Source organism: Corella eumyota, chromosome 3, assembly GCF_963082875.1.
Source record: "Corella eumyota chromosome 3, kaCorEumy4.1, whole genome shotgun sequence".
Lineage (NCBI taxonomy): Eukaryota > Metazoa > Chordata > Ascidiacea > Phlebobranchia > Corellidae > Corella > Corella eumyota.
The window spans coordinates 19,632,177-19,651,819 of record NC_137492.1 but is presented as its reverse complement, the minus strand read 5'-3'; the positions used below and the strand labels follow the sequence as shown (position 1 = coordinate 19,651,819).

At 29.2% G+C, this 19,643-nt stretch overlaps 1 protein-coding gene across 1 annotated transcript; it reads right to left on the bottom strand.

Moving 5' to 3' along the window:
- Nucleotides 1–431: 431 nt before the first annotated feature.
- LOC145746055 (microtubule-associated serine/threonine-protein kinase 3-like) lies at nt 432–18,725 on the bottom strand. Its single transcript, XM_082564236.1, has 34 exons — nt 18,581–18,725; nt 17,862–17,985; nt 17,294–17,389; nt 15,546–15,711; nt 13,551–13,684; nt 13,344–13,384; nt 12,834–12,937; nt 11,851–12,050; nt 11,020–11,116; nt 10,705–10,856; nt 10,228–10,407; nt 9,962–10,060; nt 9,322–9,444; nt 8,441–8,562; nt 8,118–8,214; nt 7,592–7,729; nt 7,324–7,436; nt 6,851–6,974; nt 6,373–6,538; nt 6,186–6,301; nt 5,963–6,071; nt 5,716–5,837; nt 5,546–5,613; nt 4,791–5,437; nt 4,286–4,421; nt 3,723–3,927; nt 3,428–3,571; nt 3,087–3,350; nt 2,637–2,768; nt 2,191–2,431; nt 2,015–2,103; nt 1,838–1,924; nt 1,408–1,587; nt 432–1,335 (listed from the first exon to the last, which is right to left on the bottom strand). The coding sequence occupies exons 1-34, from the start codon at nt 18,622–18,624 to the stop codon at nt 1,282–1,284; spliced, it is 4,914 nt and encodes a 1,637-aa protein (XP_082420362.1). The 5' UTR covers nt 18,625–18,725; the 3' UTR covers nt 432–1,281.
- Between the last annotated feature and the right edge of the window lie 918 nt (nt 18,726–19,643).

Below are 19,643 nucleotides of genomic sequence, written 5' to 3'. Positions count from 1 at the left end.
ATTATAAATTTAAAAAAATCCAATTAAGATTTAAACATAGAATTAACTTTTATTAAAATAATTTCTGTATCTATAAAATACATAAAAAACTTGGGTATCTTTAACTTAAAACTTTGCACAAACATAATTCATTTTTATCTACTTTCAGTAGCAAGTTAAAACACTAAAACCCTTTACTTGTTTTTACTTAGAAACCTACCCAGTAATTATTTTTACTTTGTTCTTTATTCACTTTGAAACCTTTAAAGTTTTTGTTATAAAAAGTTCAAAGAAACAAAAAATTTCTTTTCTTGAATGCAAATTCGATTTTTATTAAACCACGTGGTGATGGAATAATAAGCTTTGTTACGTAACAATGAAGCATTCACTTCTCAACCGAAGATGCTTTTTATTCGCGCGCATGAAGCTATAATGACGTCATAATAATAAAAAAAAAACGAATAAACACTATTAGAAAAAAATATGATATGTGACATACACACCTGCAGAGCGCCCACTGGCGGATGAAAAATAATACGATAAAAGTCAAATTTCGTGCATTTAAATGCACAAAACTAACTATTGTTAGTTCGTTGTGACGTCATACAGGGAACAATTAATGGGTGCAAATGACACAAGAAGGGGGTTGATAACAATTATTTAAAAAAAGAAAGTAATGAAAAATCTATATAATAATATTTACAAATAGAATAACACCTTCTCATTTAAAACAAAATTGTCCATTTAAAAATAAAATTATATCTTGATAATTTACAATTTTCTAGAATTTAAATTTTAGTGTAATTCAAAGTAATATCAAAGTGTAATAATTAAAAGTAAAAATATTTAATTTAACTTTTTTCTAAATACGTAAAAATAATATTTTAATAATTTCTAAAACGCTATCTACTAAAAATCATAATTCTTGTAAGAAAATGAGATCATAAGTAATGAATATGACGTCATAGATGATTGAACAAGACAGTGGTTAGCAAGAAACAGGTTACAGAAATACACCAGCGAGGATAAACTATTTCAGTGTTTCCAAAAATATTTAAAAAAATTTTTAAAAAACTTTTAGTAGTTGTTATCTATGTTAAATGCAATAGAAAAAAAAATACAAAAAAAAATCAGTAACTTTAAATAAGTGAACTTAATTCTTAGGTAAACACAGGTACTATTCAACATTTATTTGAAACTTAATTGTCGTTACAGCAATGAAAAGATTTGTTTTTCAAGCTTGGGAACCCTTAAAAAATTGTCCAAAAATATTTTTTGTTGGCAAGTTGGTTAAAATTTTACTTATTTCGTACTTGGGGATTTCCCCTTGCTTTGTTTTTTCTTGATGTGATGAACCTAAAAAATTTAAATATTTGTTAAAATAAGTTTTAAAAATAATTTATTAAAAAATTTTTTTTTTAAATTTACCGGCAACATGCTTAACATCTTCGAAGCTGACATTTTTTTCTCACTAGAGGGTGCATCAGGGGCGTCCTCAGGGTTAGGGTCAAGTGGGGGTGGGACCCGAGCTAGGGGGGACAAAGGGATGTGACCCGTGGATTTACGACGTGATGAGGAATGCATTCGGGCAAGTTTAAGGGTCAAACACTACAAAAAAATATTTAATTTGCATTTTTTATGTAAATTTATCCTTAATGTGGGAAGGTCGATGGTTGGCTCAGCAGAAGTTCATATTGTTTATAGCGTCTTACTCGAGGGCGCTAAAACACGAAAGCACTGGGTATCGAACCCTAGACCTTATTAGGTGAAGCCCAGCAGCCAAATCATTAAAATTACAACTTCTGCAAAAAATAGTAACAGCTTAAAAAATTGTAAACATGAAAATCATATTGTTAACCTGTAAAGAAATTGGTCTCGAAGCTCCAGAGTTTTTGGACTTTGAGTAAGTTTTTGGGGTGGGAGAGATTTTTTCAGGGTTTCCACTCTGTTTTAAATCACACATACAAGAGGTTATTCACTAATATTAAAAATATGAAAAATTACACAACTTAAACCAGTGTTGCCAAATATTTACCTGAGCAGGAGTTGTGACATCGGTACCAACATCACTGTCATCACCATCCTTGTTCGTAGATGAAGACACTAGAGGGGAGTGTCGCAAATCTATGATGTCATAAAACAATTTATTTCAAGGTCACAGTCACCAATATTTAAAAAAAAATTTAATTTTTTAATTATGACATCACAAACCTCCTGCTCTGCTTCCAGGTCTTCGTAGCAACGAGCTCCTTCTCTTCCGGATGTTGTAATGATGAAGAGGAGAAGAGACAGCAGTCGGAGTGTTGGTCACAGTCGAGTAATTCTTGCTGGAGCTCCTGGTGTGAGGCAATCCTCGCTTCTTCCGACGACGAATCAACTTTCCGACTGATTTGTTTCGTCGTTTTCCGACTTGAATCGATGTGCTCTCGAGCGGAACAGCTTGAACGTGGATCTGTGAGAGCAATAAGATTGTGATGTCATAATTAAAAATCCTATTTTGACTGTTATAACAACCATATTGTGTAAAATATAAAAAAACAGGTAAAAAATAGTTTAAATTGACATTAAAATTTAACTTTTAAGTTTTAAATAAAAAACTAATACCATTTATATTAATTTCTTAGATTTTAAAAATACGTTTCACAACTTTTTATTACCTTGTTAGACTTGTACATAATTTGAAGCACATCTGTGTGAACCAAACCTTGTATAAGTTCATTATTGATATGAGTGATCAAATCACCGATGTTTAAACCTGCCTTGCTTGCTGGACTTCCTTCATCTACATTCTAAAAAAGTAAAGTAACATAATAAGTGATCAAGCCTATATGAAATGCTGCTCTGTGGACAATATAATCCATATTTATGCGTATGCATGTTCAATTTATAGACCTACAAAACAAAAAAACTGCCATTTGTGGTGCACGAGTAAATTACAAATATTAGTTAAGAGTTGCAACTATACAACAACAATTAAAATGCAGCCTGTAGGGTTAGCTATTAACTAGTGTAAACAATTATGAAAAATAATCTAAATCTGGCATTTACATAGGGCTTTATTTTATGATTGTTGTTGTTTTATATTGAGCGAAGTTTAACCAACTTACAGTTACGATATGGTGAACAGTAAAACTCCCAGTGTTGCCAAGAAATACTGGAATCGCTTGAATTTTAAAGCCGAACCCCCGCTGTGTTCGTTGGATCAACATCGGGGGCCGAGGGGACCCAGGAATGGGGGAGAAGGACCTCCCTGGAGATGAGTCTCGTGAGCTGGGGTTACTGAGTATAGAGGATGGGTGAGGTGGGTAAATTGAACGGGGGCTGGCTAAGGGTGAAGGGGGAAGATTGTCGTCGAATGTCGGGATCATTAACTGAGGATAAATTTAAATTTGATAATTTAAAAAAATTTTTAAAGCTTGTAACAAAAAATAATCAACTTTATCCTCACCTGAAGTGATGAAGCACTTGATGATTTAATCAGGTTTCGCTTGAGTGATCGTGACCTCTTAACCTCCCCACTGAGGTTACGAGATCGATGATTTGTTTGTTTTAATCTTCGTTGTAAAACTTCTTCAATACTTGGCTCAGGAATCTAAAATTGAAAAAAAAATTAAAAATAAAAGATTTTAAGAAAAAAAATTTGAATCAAAACTTAGTTGAAAATGCAGCAAATCTACAAAAAAAGCTTCAGAAAAGTTAAAACTATTTTAAAAGTTAAAAAAAAATAACAGATATAAACTCACACTGACGCTGTGCTCCAGCAAGTTAAAACTTCCGCTTGATGGGGATGTGTGGGAGAAATCCGGACTATTCGCTTCACTGCTTATGCTACTGCTTGGACTAAACTGCCGACGACCTTTGTACATGGGGGTTGAGAGGTCATGACCTTTATGAACAGGGGTCACCATGGAAGGGTCAAGCATTCGATCCAAAGGAATTGGATTTGATCTGTTTTAAATAATTTAAATTTTATAAAAAAAACAACTATTTGATTAAAAAAATTTTATTTTTGTTATTTTTTTTGTCCTCGATGTGGGAAGGCTGACATTACGCCCTAAACATAGAGTAACATCAGTTACTCTGACCCAGTCTTGAGTTGCCTTTGACAGTTGAGAATATTATTAATTATAATTGTTCAATAATTATACTGCTGATTAAGTGCTGGCTCAGCAGGAGTTCACGGCTTAAAGCACCTTACTCAAGGGGCTACAGCATGAGAGCAGTGGGGATCGAACCCAGGACTTCATGTAGTAAAGCCAAGAGTTTTAACCACTACACTACACTGCCACAGTATATATCCACCAACCTATTGATCCCGGATGCGAGGGATGATATTTGGTTCAAGGATCCAACAGAAGAGCACGAACTCATCCTCCTGTATCGTTGTCGGGAGCTGTTGTGTGATTGGCTGAACTGTCGGACCAATGGGCTTCCCTCATCTCCTACATAAACAAAAACAAAACATAAATGTTTTCAATTATTTAAGCAAATAAACTTAAAAGTATAAATAAGATTTCCAGATAAAAGAATTAATAATTAAGAGTAATTAGAATAACTCAATCTATTTTTTCATTTATAGGCTCGCAAAATAAATAAAACTGCTGTTTGTGGTGCACGGGTAATTTATTGCAGGCAAACATTAGTTAAGAGTTGTGACCATATTACAACAATTAAAATGCTAACATAGATAAGGCTTTTAACTAACAAATATTACTGTATAACGGTGGTGGTCTTATTTTGACAATTAAATGCAACCGTGGCATTAGATTATCTCTGTTAATGTCAAAAACTAAAAATTGGATTGAAATTACCTGGACTTCTGTAGTTCATTGTCGGTGAGTTGCGGGATGGAGTTGCCTTCAACAAACCAATCGGTGTCCGTTGTGTCATCATCGATTGCTTCGGTTCACTGACTTCATCATTGTCCGAGTATTTACCAATAGGACTGTCGGCCGACATGCTCCGGGACTTCTGAACATTTCGGAAAACTCCGGAATCTGCACAAGAAGAGTTAGAAGCACTGAAAGTTCGACTGACCAGTTTCTGCTTGAACGGTTTTGCAGTGTTTCCGTGAGTGCTTTGTTTTACAAAGGCACTGTTTGGCGTCGAGGTTAGCCACGAGTCACTGCCCTCCTGTGGTGACATCGACGAAAAAGAATGCTGACTTATGTTTGGTTGGTCTCCCGAACGCTGGGTTATGTTTTTATCTATTGATTGCCGAGTCATGTTTCGATCACTTGATGACTCATTATTTTGTTTATCCTCTCCAAGGGTTTCCGCAGAATTATTTTTCGAAATCATCCCGCTCGACATTTCAGGGTTTCCAGAAGTTTTTGAATAATTTGTCTCCCCCGAATCCCATTTTTCAAGGTTACGCTGACTCTCACTCTCCTGGGAGGTTTCACTTACATTGTTCGTCGGGGTTGATTCCTGGCCACTAGTGGTGTCTGTTGATGACCTTCAAATAAAAATACTAATGTAAAGGCTTTTAGATTAGTTTACAAAAAAACAAATAACTAGTTTAGTTAAAATTTTACATTTTTTGATAAATTATTGATAAACTTACATTCTAATTTGAAGTCTTATTTTGGCTTTAGGACTGTTTGAATCTTTTCGTGGTGTAGTTTGTAATGTCTAAATTAAAAAAAGTTAAGATAAAATTTAAATTTAGAAAAACAAAAAATTTAATCTAAAAAACTTTGTTGCAAAAAAATTAAACGTAAACTTGGGTAGTACTTGTGAAAATCTTTTTGTTGACGACGAAAAGTTAGCGAGATCAAAGTTATCCTCGTTTACATCATCATCGTACTCCGAAGAGTCCAACAACCCCCCCTCATGGTTGTATCTATCCGAACGATCTAAAAGTAAATGTAAAAAGTTTCAAAAAAAATGTTTTTTTGCTATGAGTAAAAATATGATTAAAAATATTTTTGTTAAAATAAATCAAAAGTGCTGCTGGTGGGATTCGAACCGAGAAACTTACTGTCAAAATAACTTGTATCTTCATCATCATCCAACTGGGGAATAAACTGGGCTTTCTGTCGCAACAAGTTATTCCAATCCATAGTGTTAAAATAGCTGTGTCCTTTGACCTTCATAAAAAAAGTCAAATTTAAAAATCTTTAAAAAAGTTATTTAAAAACTCAAATTTTTTAATATATTTTGATACTCAAATTTTTTAATATTTTTAATAACTTATATTTTACCTCAAATGATCCATGATTCCCAAGTCTGGTGAGTGGATTACGATCGAGTAAATTTGAAATTAAATCGATCGCTTCTTCCGTCAGTGCTTCCTCTCCTTCAGGCCATTCTATTTCATCTATGATGTCATAATAAAAGATTGTTTATTAATTTAAAAAAAATTTACTTCAAATAATTTTAAATTTTTACCATTAATAGCTTGGGTAAATAGCTCATCAGGGGTTTCCCCAAAGAAGGGAACACACCCGACCAAAAACTCGTAAAGACAAATCCCCGCCGACCACCAATCCACCGGGGGGCCGTAACCTTGATGTAATATCACCTCGGGGGCGATATATTCTGGGGTCCCATGCACCTGTGTGATGTCATAAGTAGATTGTTATGATGTCATAAAAGTTGGTAAAATTAATAATGTCATTAAGTAAATTTATTAGAAAATGCTAATTATTTCAACAACCAAAAAATTTAATTAGTTAAAATTATAAAAAATTAGTTAGTCAAAATAATTAAAAAAAAACTTGGTCAAAAAAATTAAAAAAAATTAATTTGTAAACAAAAATTTAAAAAAAATTGATTACTTAAAAAAATTAAAAATCATCTAGCAAATAAAAAATTGAAAAAAAATTAATTAGTCAAAAAAATTAATTAGTAAAATAATTTAACAAACCTGTTTATCAATAAATAATTGTTTTGTGTGGCTCTCGTACATATTTGTAGTTCTTGACATCAACCCAACTTTACTCAAACCAAAATCAGTTAACTTGATGTGGCCCATCGAGGTTATAAGTAAACTGGAATAGAAAAAATTAAATCTACTTTAAATATAATTATGATAATTAAAAATGATTTCAGTAATCTTTTTAAAAAGGTGCAAATAATTCTGCACATAAATTAAAGTAACTTTGATTCTCCATATTTAATTGTTTATTTTTATTTTTTCCATATCACCTTAAGGTAATAAGTTTTATATTTTTTATTGGGGAAGGGTGTGCTGTTATGACGTGAACGAGCTATCCGTAAACGCTGGGCTCAAGGGCGAATAGTGTGAGTAAATTATCGCGAGCAAATATTAGTTGAGACCATATTACAACCACTAAAATGCATACCATACATAATAAAGCAAATGTTTAGGTGTCTTACTTGTCAGGTTTCAGGTCCCTATGCACCACCCCATAATTATGCAAATACTCCAAAGCCAAAACTGTTTCAGCGAAATACATTTGTGCGACTTCTTCTGGTAGAACTGAGATATTCTGAAACAACAAAACTTTGTTAAAAAATTCACAAAAGCAAATAACAATAACTTTAATTAAAAAAACACTAATTTTTTTACATTATGTTATTAAGATCGTTAAATAACAACAACTTATTCTCTTAAACTTTAATTTTTGTAACAACTAAAATGAACCTTGATCAAGGAAGCCACATCTCCACCCTCCACATACTCCATCACCATACAGAGATGACATCTTGTTTGGAACGAACAGAACATCGTCACAACGAACGGGTTTTCAACAAAGGTTAAAATATCTCGTTCTGCAAACACCTAAGTGAACAATTTCAAGTAATTCAATCAGAATGCTTCAATATTAAGTTAAATATAAGAATTTACTTTAGATACAAAAGGATGGAATACAAAATACATTAGCAAAAAGGTGCCACACAATTGCTTAAAGCATTTACTTTGGTTTAAGCACCATTTTAACTCACTTTTAATACTCTAATCTGCATTAACACAATCAGAAAATAAATAAAAAATAAAAGATCTTATGTCAAATTAAGGTACAAAAATTGTAAGAGAAAAGGGGCTAAAATTTTATTTCAAATAAAAGTGTTGGCTATAAGTATAAAGCACCAATTTTAAAAAAATTGCCTTTTAAAATTGGTGAACAGCATCTATACAAAATAAATTTAAAAATTCAACACAAACTTACCTGGTCTATTTCATTCCTTAATGCCAGATTATGTTTGTTTATTTTCTTCAAAGCAAATCTTTGTTTACTTCCCTTATGTCTAACCAAATATACAGCTCTACAAAAACAAATATATAAGTTTAACATAAGATAAACTGAATAAAAACTGGATAAAAAAGTTCATTAAAAAGCACATTTAAAATTATATTATATACAACACATTTTATATAAGAAAAAGGTTTCAAATTTTTAATCTAATATATAAATGTAGAAAGAAGATATGAAGCAGTATAAGCCTATACAACCACAAAAACCATATCTAGAAATAAAAACAAGGGCCTCACCCATAAGCTCCGTTACTGATCAGTTTAATCGTTTCAAAATCGTCTTCACTAACATTCTGTTGTGGTTTTTCAACAGTTTCGTTGTCATCCGATTCACTGCTCGATTTTGTGTGTTTCACGTTCTTAAAAGTAAATAAAAGTATTAAAGTATTTAGTGGTGTAGATATATTAACTCAATGTAATGGCTAAATGTAGTAAATATTTAAATACAGGTATAAATATCAAAATTTATACAAAAAATGAACTAAGATTAGTTATAATATAAATTAAGTAATACTTTGTACTACCTAAACATTGGGCAACACTTTTTTAAATACAATTTTAACATTTTAAGTAACATGAGTTTAATAAGTTGTATATAATATATAAGCCTGCTACAAGTTGGATTAGTTTTAAAATGCATAAACTCTATGATGAAGTTCATTACATCATTACATTTTAACTTGCAGTAACAAAGCCCTAAGGGAGCTTAATCTGTAAGGAACCTTATAATAAACCTTTATTATACACATGGGGATTTTAATTAATTTTATGCAATTTTGAAATTCCTTACATCACATTGCTTTTTAGAATACTTTAACATATAAGGTATATAGTTGTATTTTTTACAAAAAAACTTTGATTTAAAAAAAATTTTTTCTACTTATATTAAAACTACCATTTTTAAAAATGTAATAAAAATTTAAGTAAACTAGTCGGTAGCTCATTTTAGTGTCAGCATATAAATTGTCAAAATCTGGTTTCAATTCCTGATACTAACCAGCAATAATTTACCCAAGCATCACAAACAGTAGTTTTATTTATTTTGAAAACCTATAAATTGAACGACGTTTACCAAGCTCTATTATACATAGACTAGCTTTGTTAAAACTTTGACCTACCACATTTAGACCAAGTTGTTTTATGATATACTGAGGGATCTGAGTAGATGCAGGATGGTTTGATTCTTTTACTGCACACTCAGCATTCTCAAGCAACTGGTAGAAGTCCTCAGCATTAAATTCCTGTAAAAATATATTAAAAAACAAGATTTTAGCAAGTTTTATTTTTTACGGCAAAGGGTTACAAATAATCAAAATTTTAAGGGTCCTATGGATTATTTTTTTGTATATATCTTTATTCTCCATGTGGAAAAGTCGAATGCGCGACCTAGACATAGAGTAACATCAGTTACTCCAACCCAGTATGAGTTGCCTTTAGCTGTTTGGGATATTATAGATTATAATTACCCAGTAATTATGCTGCTGATTAAGCAGGGGTTTATACCGTTTATAGCGCCTTACTTAAGGGCGCTACAACATGAGAGCAGTGGGGATTGAACCCACGACCTCATATTGGTGTAGCAAGTGTTCTTACCATTACAACAAGCTGTCAGTTTTTTTAATTCCTTCAACAAAATTTATTTTCATCGGTGAAAAATATTGAAATATAATGTTATGTTTCTGATATTCCGTATGCCTATTTAATTTTCAACTTGAACCTTATTTTAAATTTGTAATATAACTTCATGTTTGAACCTACCAAACATTCTAACAAGCGAGCCGGACGAGCCACAATCACCGTGAACCTTTTCACCAACTTTATCACAAAGTTGCATTCCGTGGTTGTTTTACTTTGGGCCTGTGAAAGTAAATTTGTGTCAAAATTATAAAATTCGATCTAATAATTTCTTGGTAAGAATCAAAATAATTTGAAAACACTTAAAAAAGTTACTAACCAAGCAATCAAAGATTTAAAACAAAGATTTAAAACTTATATACTTCCAATTTTAATTATTTTTAAGCTACCTCTAGTACTAAAGATTCTAGATCTTGAGAGAGTTTGTAGAAATAATTTGAAGTGATCAAGTTCTCCGTCGACATCGTAAGACAATTACGGGCCATCTCCACTAGTTGGAGCAATACAAAACTCCAAGTTGCATCCGAAACTTGAGTCTGGATGGCTTGGTTGCAACTCTCAATAAATTGCTGAGGATAAAGTTGTTTTTATTTAAAAATATTAAAATAAATAAGTATTTGGCAACACTTTTTATATAACAATAATATTTGAAATTAAAAAATATTTGGCAACACTTTTTATATAACAATAATATTTGAAATTAAAAAATATTTGGCAACACTTTTTATATAACAATAATATTTGAAATTAAAAAATATTTGGCAACACTTTTTATACAACAATATTATTTGAATTTAAAAAATATTTGGCAACACTTTTTATATAACAACAATATTTGGAATTAAAAAATATTTGGCAACACTAACTTTTAGTTTGTCCTCCATTTGTGCAACAGCTTTAGGAAACCTTTCTTTGTAAACAGAGTTCATTAACAACACCTCAGAGTCATGATATGATGTCATCATTATACTTGGGGATAAACTTCTGGAGCGAGGTCTGAAAGGACTTTTACATCCACCTTCAAATAGCAAAAAAAAGTTTTTTTTCACCAAAATTTGGGAAATTTTTAAATAATTTTTCTTCCTTTTAAAACAATATAAAAAACGACCAAAGTTTTTTTTGCTTTTTTTTAGATTGTACATATTTTTCTTTCTAAATTTTAACCATGTTAAAATTGTCACCTATATTTTCTTCTTGTGCTATGCTCTCACTTGATCCAAACTGGTTGGAAAGTTGATTGAATTTATCAACTTGAAAGTTCAGAAGGTTAAGATGGTCCTGAAATAGAAAATATTCCTTAATTTAAGGCTTCTAAAAATACTCAATACACAAATTTACAAATTGAGATTCAGGTTACTTATAATTCACCAGCAGCATGGTGTAGTGGTAAGAACACCTGCTACACTACATGAGGCTGTGGGTTCTATCCCCACCGCTCTCATGCTTTAGTGCCCTTGAGTAAGGCGCTGTAAACAATACAAACTCCTGCTGAAGTAGCAATTAATCAGCAGTTTAATTATCGGGCAATTATAATCTATAATATCCCAAACTGCCACAGGCAACTCGAGACTGGGTCGGAGTAACTGATGTTACTCTATGTTTAAGTTGGTATTCGACTTTCCCACATCGAGAATAAAGATATATACAAATAAAAAAATTTCGAACAGTAGGAATTAAACATTTAACCTACAGTCTTAAAAGAAAAAAGTAAAGGAGGAAATTGAACTCAGGGCCAAAGGTTTAAAACATTATCATATAACGTGTCTCAATTACTGTAGGCTAATGGGGCTTGGTGGACATTAAGTATATATGTATGTGTATGTTTAATTTATAGGCCTACAAAATAAATAAAAAATGCCATTTGTGGTGTGCAGGTTGTGGTGTGCAGGTAAATTATTATGAGCAAATATTAGTTGAGAGTTGCAATCATATTATAAGAAAATAAAATGCCGACTGTAGCAATATTGACTAGTATCACCTAATTTACTGATATGGTATAAGGTTCAACTGACCTGGGAAGAACAAGCTGATGACGACAGAACACTCGATGGGGTGTTAGTTCCATAACCACTAGAGGGCAGTGAAGCGAGGGATAATCTTCGTCCGTCCATCTGAGCCACTTTGGTGAGAGATTGGGGTTTTCCTCCAAATGAGAAGTGGGATGAGGAATGGTTGCTCGGGGAAAAGTGGGGACTTTCGGAGGGAGAACTCACTGAGGATAAAGTGGACAATTTAAAAAAAAATTAAAATAAAAAAAATTTCAAATAAATTTTTTTTTATTTAAAAAATAAATCAATTTCTTAACATTTAAAATTAGTTTAAAAATTGTTTCTTTACTTTTTATGCGAATTTTAAATTAAATTTTATATCTTTATGTTTAAACCATCTGTAAAAATAAATTAATCAAATATACAAAAGTATTTTAAATCTTTAAAAAATACTCAAGACCAGAATTATTTTATAGATTAAAATGGTTTTGTTTTAGTCAATTCTGAATCAATAATTTCGACAAAAAGTCAATAGTGTCCGTGTTTAAATAACAAAACCAATATTTATTATTTGAAGGACTAATATTAAAAGTAAATTATCATTTGTTCATATCTACACCTGTTTTCTGCAATGTTATCAATACAACATCAACAAATTATCTTAATCTTTATAAATTGACCTTTTTTTGCAGGTTTTTTATATTTTTCTTTACTTACGTTAAAATATTTTTAAATAAATTTGTCAATTTTTAGAAAAATATCCAAAATTTTGGATTTAAAATCATTTAATAAAGCATGCCATTGACAAGTTTAATTTAATTTATTTAATGTCAAATATAATGTATTGATTTTATAAGTCCTTAGTCCTTACAGATAAAATAAATATAAAAAATAAAGTTGATTATGAAAATCTAATTACAAACAGTTAAAAAAATTAATTTTTCTGTAAATACAAATATAGTTAGTAAAAAAAATTATTAAATTCAAAAATATTTGGCAACCCTGACCTGGTAAATTGTTGTTTGGAAATGGAAACCCTGGAGATTGTCTTCCACTGAAGGTTGGGGATGACAACATTATTGTACTTCTTCTATTTGTGTTATAATGAGGTCTGTAATGTTACATGTTAAAACAGTTAAAAAATATGTTAATTTTCTTGTATCCACATATGCTTATGCGTTTTTATATTATTGTTGGGTAAGGGTGTGCTGTTGTGACGTGTTTAAGCTATCTGTTAACACCAGGCTCAAGGGCGAATATATAGGTATTGGTGCGGCTTGAACCTGAAACCTTTTGGCTCATAGTCCGAGGCCATGGCCAGTTCGCCACACTACCAGATATTAATTGAATATTTACAAAAATATATTTTAACAACAATAATAATTTATAACACTTGAAAAGTTTATATTAGAACAACTTTTGTATGACCATACTGTAACAACAGTTATTTATAACATTAAAATAAATACAGATTTTAAAATTTTACCGTAAGTTGATTTATTTTAGTTTAAACTCACGTTGGAGCGATGCTATTTCTTCTACTGATGCTTAAGTCCTTCTGTTAACAAACAAAAATATTGATAAATAAGTAAAAAAATTGCAAAATGTCTCTTAGATTTAATCAAATAAAATTGTGTTTATCAATAAAATATTATGATAAAAAAAAACTTTTCATTTTTCATAAAGATTCAAAATTAAAAAAATGTCAAATTGTTGGGACTTACAAAACTTGAGTTGAGTGACGGATCAGAGTTTCCGAGTCCTTTGTTCCTCATCCTCACCAGGTTGCTTGTCCCCATCGTGTGGCCACTTTCAACTCCTTGAAACGGGGAAAACGAATCATGACGTTGATACCGGTCTAAAAAAGAAAAAAATATGTAAAAAAAGTTATTTTTTCATTTTTTAATAACATAGGCACAGAACCAAAACAATAATGAAATAATCATCTATAAATAATGCATGTTACTCATAACATTATGACATCATATACGCAACAATGAGTATATAACAATAAACTATTGTGATGACTCAATGCATTTTTATCTCAAAAACTAATCACTCCTAAACTTTTTTTTTATGAATCATTTACAAGTTTGTAACATTTTTAATCAAATCTTTACAAGCTTAATCACTTTCATATTTTCATAATTAAAACACAACAAAAATTAACCCAATTAACAATATATAAACATGATAATATTAATATATTAAAATTTAAATAAAATAAGACTTAAATAAGAATAATAAGCAAGGATTTTCGGATTTACATGTGAACTCAATTAACTTTGAAGCTTAAAAGATTAATGATAAAAACGTGAATGGCTTTAAAAAATTCTTGGAAGAATTTTATAAAATTCCTTAATTAATAAATGGTTTAAAACACTTCCCAAACCATACTTTATTTAAACAAAAAAATTAAACATTTTTTTAGAAGATTTTTAAAATTCAATCTGTTTTTTTTTTATAACAGGAAACGTAACAAAACAAATTTAAATATTTAAAGTTGAATATTCCAAGAAGACTAAACAGAAATATGACATCATTTTTATATTTTTAGACACCATTTTGACATGTAGCAGTAATTAAAGATAGACATTATTAATTAATCATTCCTTTTAAGATACCAACATGCCAAGTAATTAATCAAACAAGTTAACATTTTTCAAAAAAAAGTGTTTGAAATTTTTATTTAGCAATATGAGATCACCTTTTAATTTATAAAACTGAAACTATACAAAAATTTCCAGAATACTTTAATCCTACGAATTTACATCATTTTAATGCATCATTGGAATTACTATAGCACAAATATAATGGAAAAATACCCAGAGTTCGTTGAATATTGAGTGTAGTAATCTATGAATGGTTTTAACACAGGATATAGTGAGGTTATTAAGAGTTTAATTCTGTTTCGGAGTTTGTTTAGTTAATGTAGTGGTAGGTAACCATGTTTTGGGTATTTTATATGTGTAATAAAAATTTAACCTCACAGAAACTACATTACATAAAAGCTGCTGGACTGTACATTTATTTTAAAACAGATTGTTAAAAATATGATTTTAAAGGTTTCAAAAATTATATTTATTGATTTTATCAAGTATATGATGAGCTATAGTCTTAGGTTAACATTGCAAGCATGCAGAAGCATAATAAACTTGACTTCAAGCCCCCAAGGCATTGTTACATGTCAGTTAATCACACCATTAAGTTCATGTTTTAATACCTTAGGTTTACATTAGATATTGAACACAAGTTTGCATCAACAAAAATTGATTTTAAATATAAGATCATTTACAACAAATAAGTTTAAAAATATTTAAAATACAAGAAATTATAAAATTCCAAACTTTCCAACAAAAATTAAACCAAATTCAATTTTAAAATTCAACAAAATATACATTGAACCAGTAGCAACTGTGGCTTTCTTTAATAAGGTGCTGGGTTCAATCCCCACTGTTCTCATGCTACAGCACACTATATAAGTAAGGTGCTATAAAAGGTGAACTCCTGCTGAGCCAATCGGGCAACTACACTCTATAATAACCCAAACTGGCAAAATCAACTTAAGACTGGGTTGAAGTAACAAATGTTACTCTATGTATAGATTGTAAAGTCAGCTTTTTACATCAAAGATAAATAAATTAAATAAATGTAACCTAATTTTAAAAATATTGTAACAAAATAAAAAATTTTAATTAAAATATTAATTATTTACTCACTTGGTCCAGGAGAAGCTAAAGATGCGAGACTTCCTCTTCTTACTAGAGCTTGATCTGACATCTGTCGTTGAATTTTGAAACTCCGAGTTAACCTCGAGGATAAATCATTAAATGTTCCGCTTCGTCGCATCTGCGGCATGTCATTTACAGATAGGAAGTTTGACATCTGTGATGTCATAATAATGATGATGAGAATTAAAAATTTAAATTTAAAATTAATATTTTTGGTAGCTTAAATTTAAAAAGATTGAGTTATTTTTAATTAAAATTCAATAATTAATTAATAAAAAAATATTAATAATATTTTTTTATAAAAAATAATTATTTGAGAGATAATAATAATAAAAATATTTTTGCTTTTAATAGAATCAATAAAAAATAAACCACATTTTATATTATATTCATTCATAAAAACCCAACAAAAGATAACCCTTGAACCTTTAACATTTTATGAATATATTTTTATTATTGAAAACCACTTTCACAAATAAGATAATAACCTTAATGGTTGAAATTATCAAATATTTATGACTTTAAACCTAGGTAGGCTTCTCTAAAAATAATTAAAATGCCAATCGCTGACATAATGGTTAATATTCAAGCACTCAAATGAATAAAATAATAAATTATACCAGCCTATACACTTTTGAATTTTAACACCAAAAATATATAGATATTGTTAATTCTGTTCGAAGTTTAGTCAAGATAAATATTAATGTTTTTCTTATTGACTTGACCATGTTAAAACGACAATACATAACCATTAGTAAACACCATCCTGTTTAAAGTGGCTTATTTTTAGAATCAAGAACTTGACATCACCCTTAACAAATTACTTTATTTAAAGTCAACATTAAACACTTTAAACTCAACCTATTCACAAAACCTAATGTGCTTCAAATTTACAATGCAATTGAATTTATAGTTCGTTGTAAATGTTATCATCAAGTATTTATAATTGATGTCATATAAAAACATAAAACAAAAAAATTTAAAAATTATTCATCATTTAAACCAAGTTAAGAAAAGTAAAAGAAATATAGTGAAACTACTTTTTTTGATAAGGATATCCCTGTATGAAAATAGGAAGTTGTAAATCATCACTGCTTAAATGTTGTCAATAAATTTCAATCAATTTAAATGTTTATTCATCAATCAAAAAACAATTTGTCAATAAATTAAAATAGTATTTTATAACATAAACAAATTAAAAAAAACCATAGAAGAAATTTAAAGTTAAAATACTAAACCTTCAAAAAAAGAAAAAGTTACATAAGATTATAATGACATTTTTGTATTGGGCTGTTGGTTAAAATTATTCATTTTTTGACTTTTATCCATACCCAACCACTGGTAATTTACTGCATATTAAACAAAACAGGGTCGTAAATTTAAAACAAAATTAGTCTGGGAGAAAATTAAAACCAACAAAAATTAAATAACCAAATAAGAAAAATGTCGTGCTTTATAAGAAAAATGTCGTGCTTTATTAATAAGAAAAATGTCGTGCTTTACTAAGTATATTTACATGCAAACAATTTAATCTTTAAACAAATATAATAATCCTTGTAACAGAAATCTTAAATAATCATATTTTTTTAAATTAGAAAATTAAACAAAAATAAATCAATTTTAGTTTAATAAACCTAACTTCGTAAAGTAGATAAACCAGTAAGTATATATTAAAAATCAAAACAAAAAATTCTGATTAACATAATTTATCCCCCCAAAAAAATAAACTAACTTACTTTGAAATCAGTTTTTGTTGAGTTTTCAGGAAAATTATTGGATTTTTTTACAGCATAAAGTATGTCAGTTATTTCTTTTTCATCAGAAGTAGATTCCTAAACAAAAAATACAAAAAATAACAGAAATCTAAATTTTATTTTTTGTACACCTACCCTTATTTATTTATTTATTATTTCCAGGTTATTAGTTTAAATGTGTGTGGGATCTAATGTGTAATTGAAATTAAGGTAAAATAAATTAGTAAACAGGCTAGCATTTGACTATAAAATACAATTGTATTTTGTAAAATATACTAATTATGCCATTACATAAAGTGTATGACATTATATAATTTTTGTCATCTTTCTAAACATGATATGTCAGCAACTTCGCAAACAAAATTTTTGTAGTAACACATAATTAAATAAAAAATAAACCTCCCCAAACACAAATTAACCTCCCCAAACAATAAATAAACCTCCCCAAACACAAATTACATCTTTGTTTCAAAATGAATCAATCTATTATCCAATCAATATAATTAAAAATGACAATGGCACACTAATTAGTTGAATTAACAAAACTCACCTGAATTTCTGCAAGGGATAAGGATTGAAATTGATTAAGGGTAAAATTTAAGGGGAATAAAGGTCTTAATTTGCCAACACCACACGATGACAAAAAACTGTATAATTCATCAGAAGAAAGTATACTAGAAATTAAAAAATTAAATATAAGTACCAAAAACAAAATTAAAACAAAAAAAAATTGAACAATTGCAATTCATGAATTTTATTTTTTTTAATTGCAAATAAAATTAAAACAACAACTTAAGTGTTAATTAATTAAACATGGGTGTCGCTATAATGTGATTAAATATAGATTAATTAATGTAGCAGAGGAAACAATTACTTAACACTACTATCGACTACTATTACATAAAACATGCATTTAATAAAAATAAACACTTGAAAATTATAGTTAAAATGTAGGAAGTTCTGTGGAAAAGATCTATTCATAAGATCTTATAAAAAGTTAAAATAATTATTTATTGCTTGAACTTTTAGACTAATATTTAATCTAGGTTGCAGTATTTGCTTAATGCAATATTGTGTTGAATTACACAAACTGAGTTTAAGTAGGGAGTAGTGTAAAACTTTGGGATTAACTACATGAGGTACTAAGATTGATCCCCACTGCTTCCACACTGTCATGACCATAATTTGAACTCTATGTATAGGCCTTAAAGATGGCCTTTTCATATTGAGGATAAATAAATATAATTAATAAACTTTCAAAATCCAAACCTTTGGTGTAATGGACTAATCTCCAATGATTTTCTCCGATTCATGTTGTAACAATGAATCCATTGTCATGCATTCCTCCCTTATATTCCACTTTATATTCCACCCCAGCTTAATTTATTATCAACATTTTTATATAAATATTACAAAATCTAAAGTTTAAAAAATAAAAGTATTTAAGAGTATAAAGTGATATAGGATATAGATAATGGTTAAATATATTAAGTCATATAAAGGTTATGAAAAAATGTAATTGTTTATAATATTTTGTAATTTTAACAATGTTTTAACAAAATTAAATAATTCTGTTAGTATTTCACTGTGAAGTTAGCTGTTTAAATATAAAAACAGTAACAAATTATGCTTCTAAACTAATAAAAAATTTAGTTAGTTTAAACTTATTATCGAATGTGTAAAAAACTGCAAAAAAATATTTTGTATTTGTCTTCGTATGTACTTGCAATTATTTGATCTAAATTCTAGTAGTTGCCGGTTTTACTTTACGTTTAACCCAATATAATAGTATATAAACACAAATAAATGACTTAAAATCTTAACTTTTAAGTTAAAGAGTAATATTATGAACTAAAATCAGATCTAAACAAAAAATTTTGATCTTTCAAAGTCGGCAAATAAACTGAAATGACCAGTGACCAACCAACCGTGCTAAAAAGAAAAAAAAAGTGTTCCCCTAAGATATATCTGTACAGAATTATTTTGTATTTAAGTTTATCCCCGAAATTTTTTTTTTAGATATATCTTTATTCACGATGTGGAAAAACTGACTTTACAACCTAAATATAGAGTAACAACTGTTACCCAAACCCAGTCTTAAGTTGCCTGTGGCAGTTTGAAATATAATAGATTATAATTGCCCAATAATTAAGCTACTGATTAAGTGCTGGCTCAGCAGAAGTTTATACCGTTTATAACGCCTTACTCAAGGCCGCTACAGCAAAAAGAATTGCATAACGTAGCAGTATGAATAATTCCAGATATAACACACGTTTTCTTAAAACTTTATATAATAACCCAATACAATTTACCCAGAATTAAACAAACATAT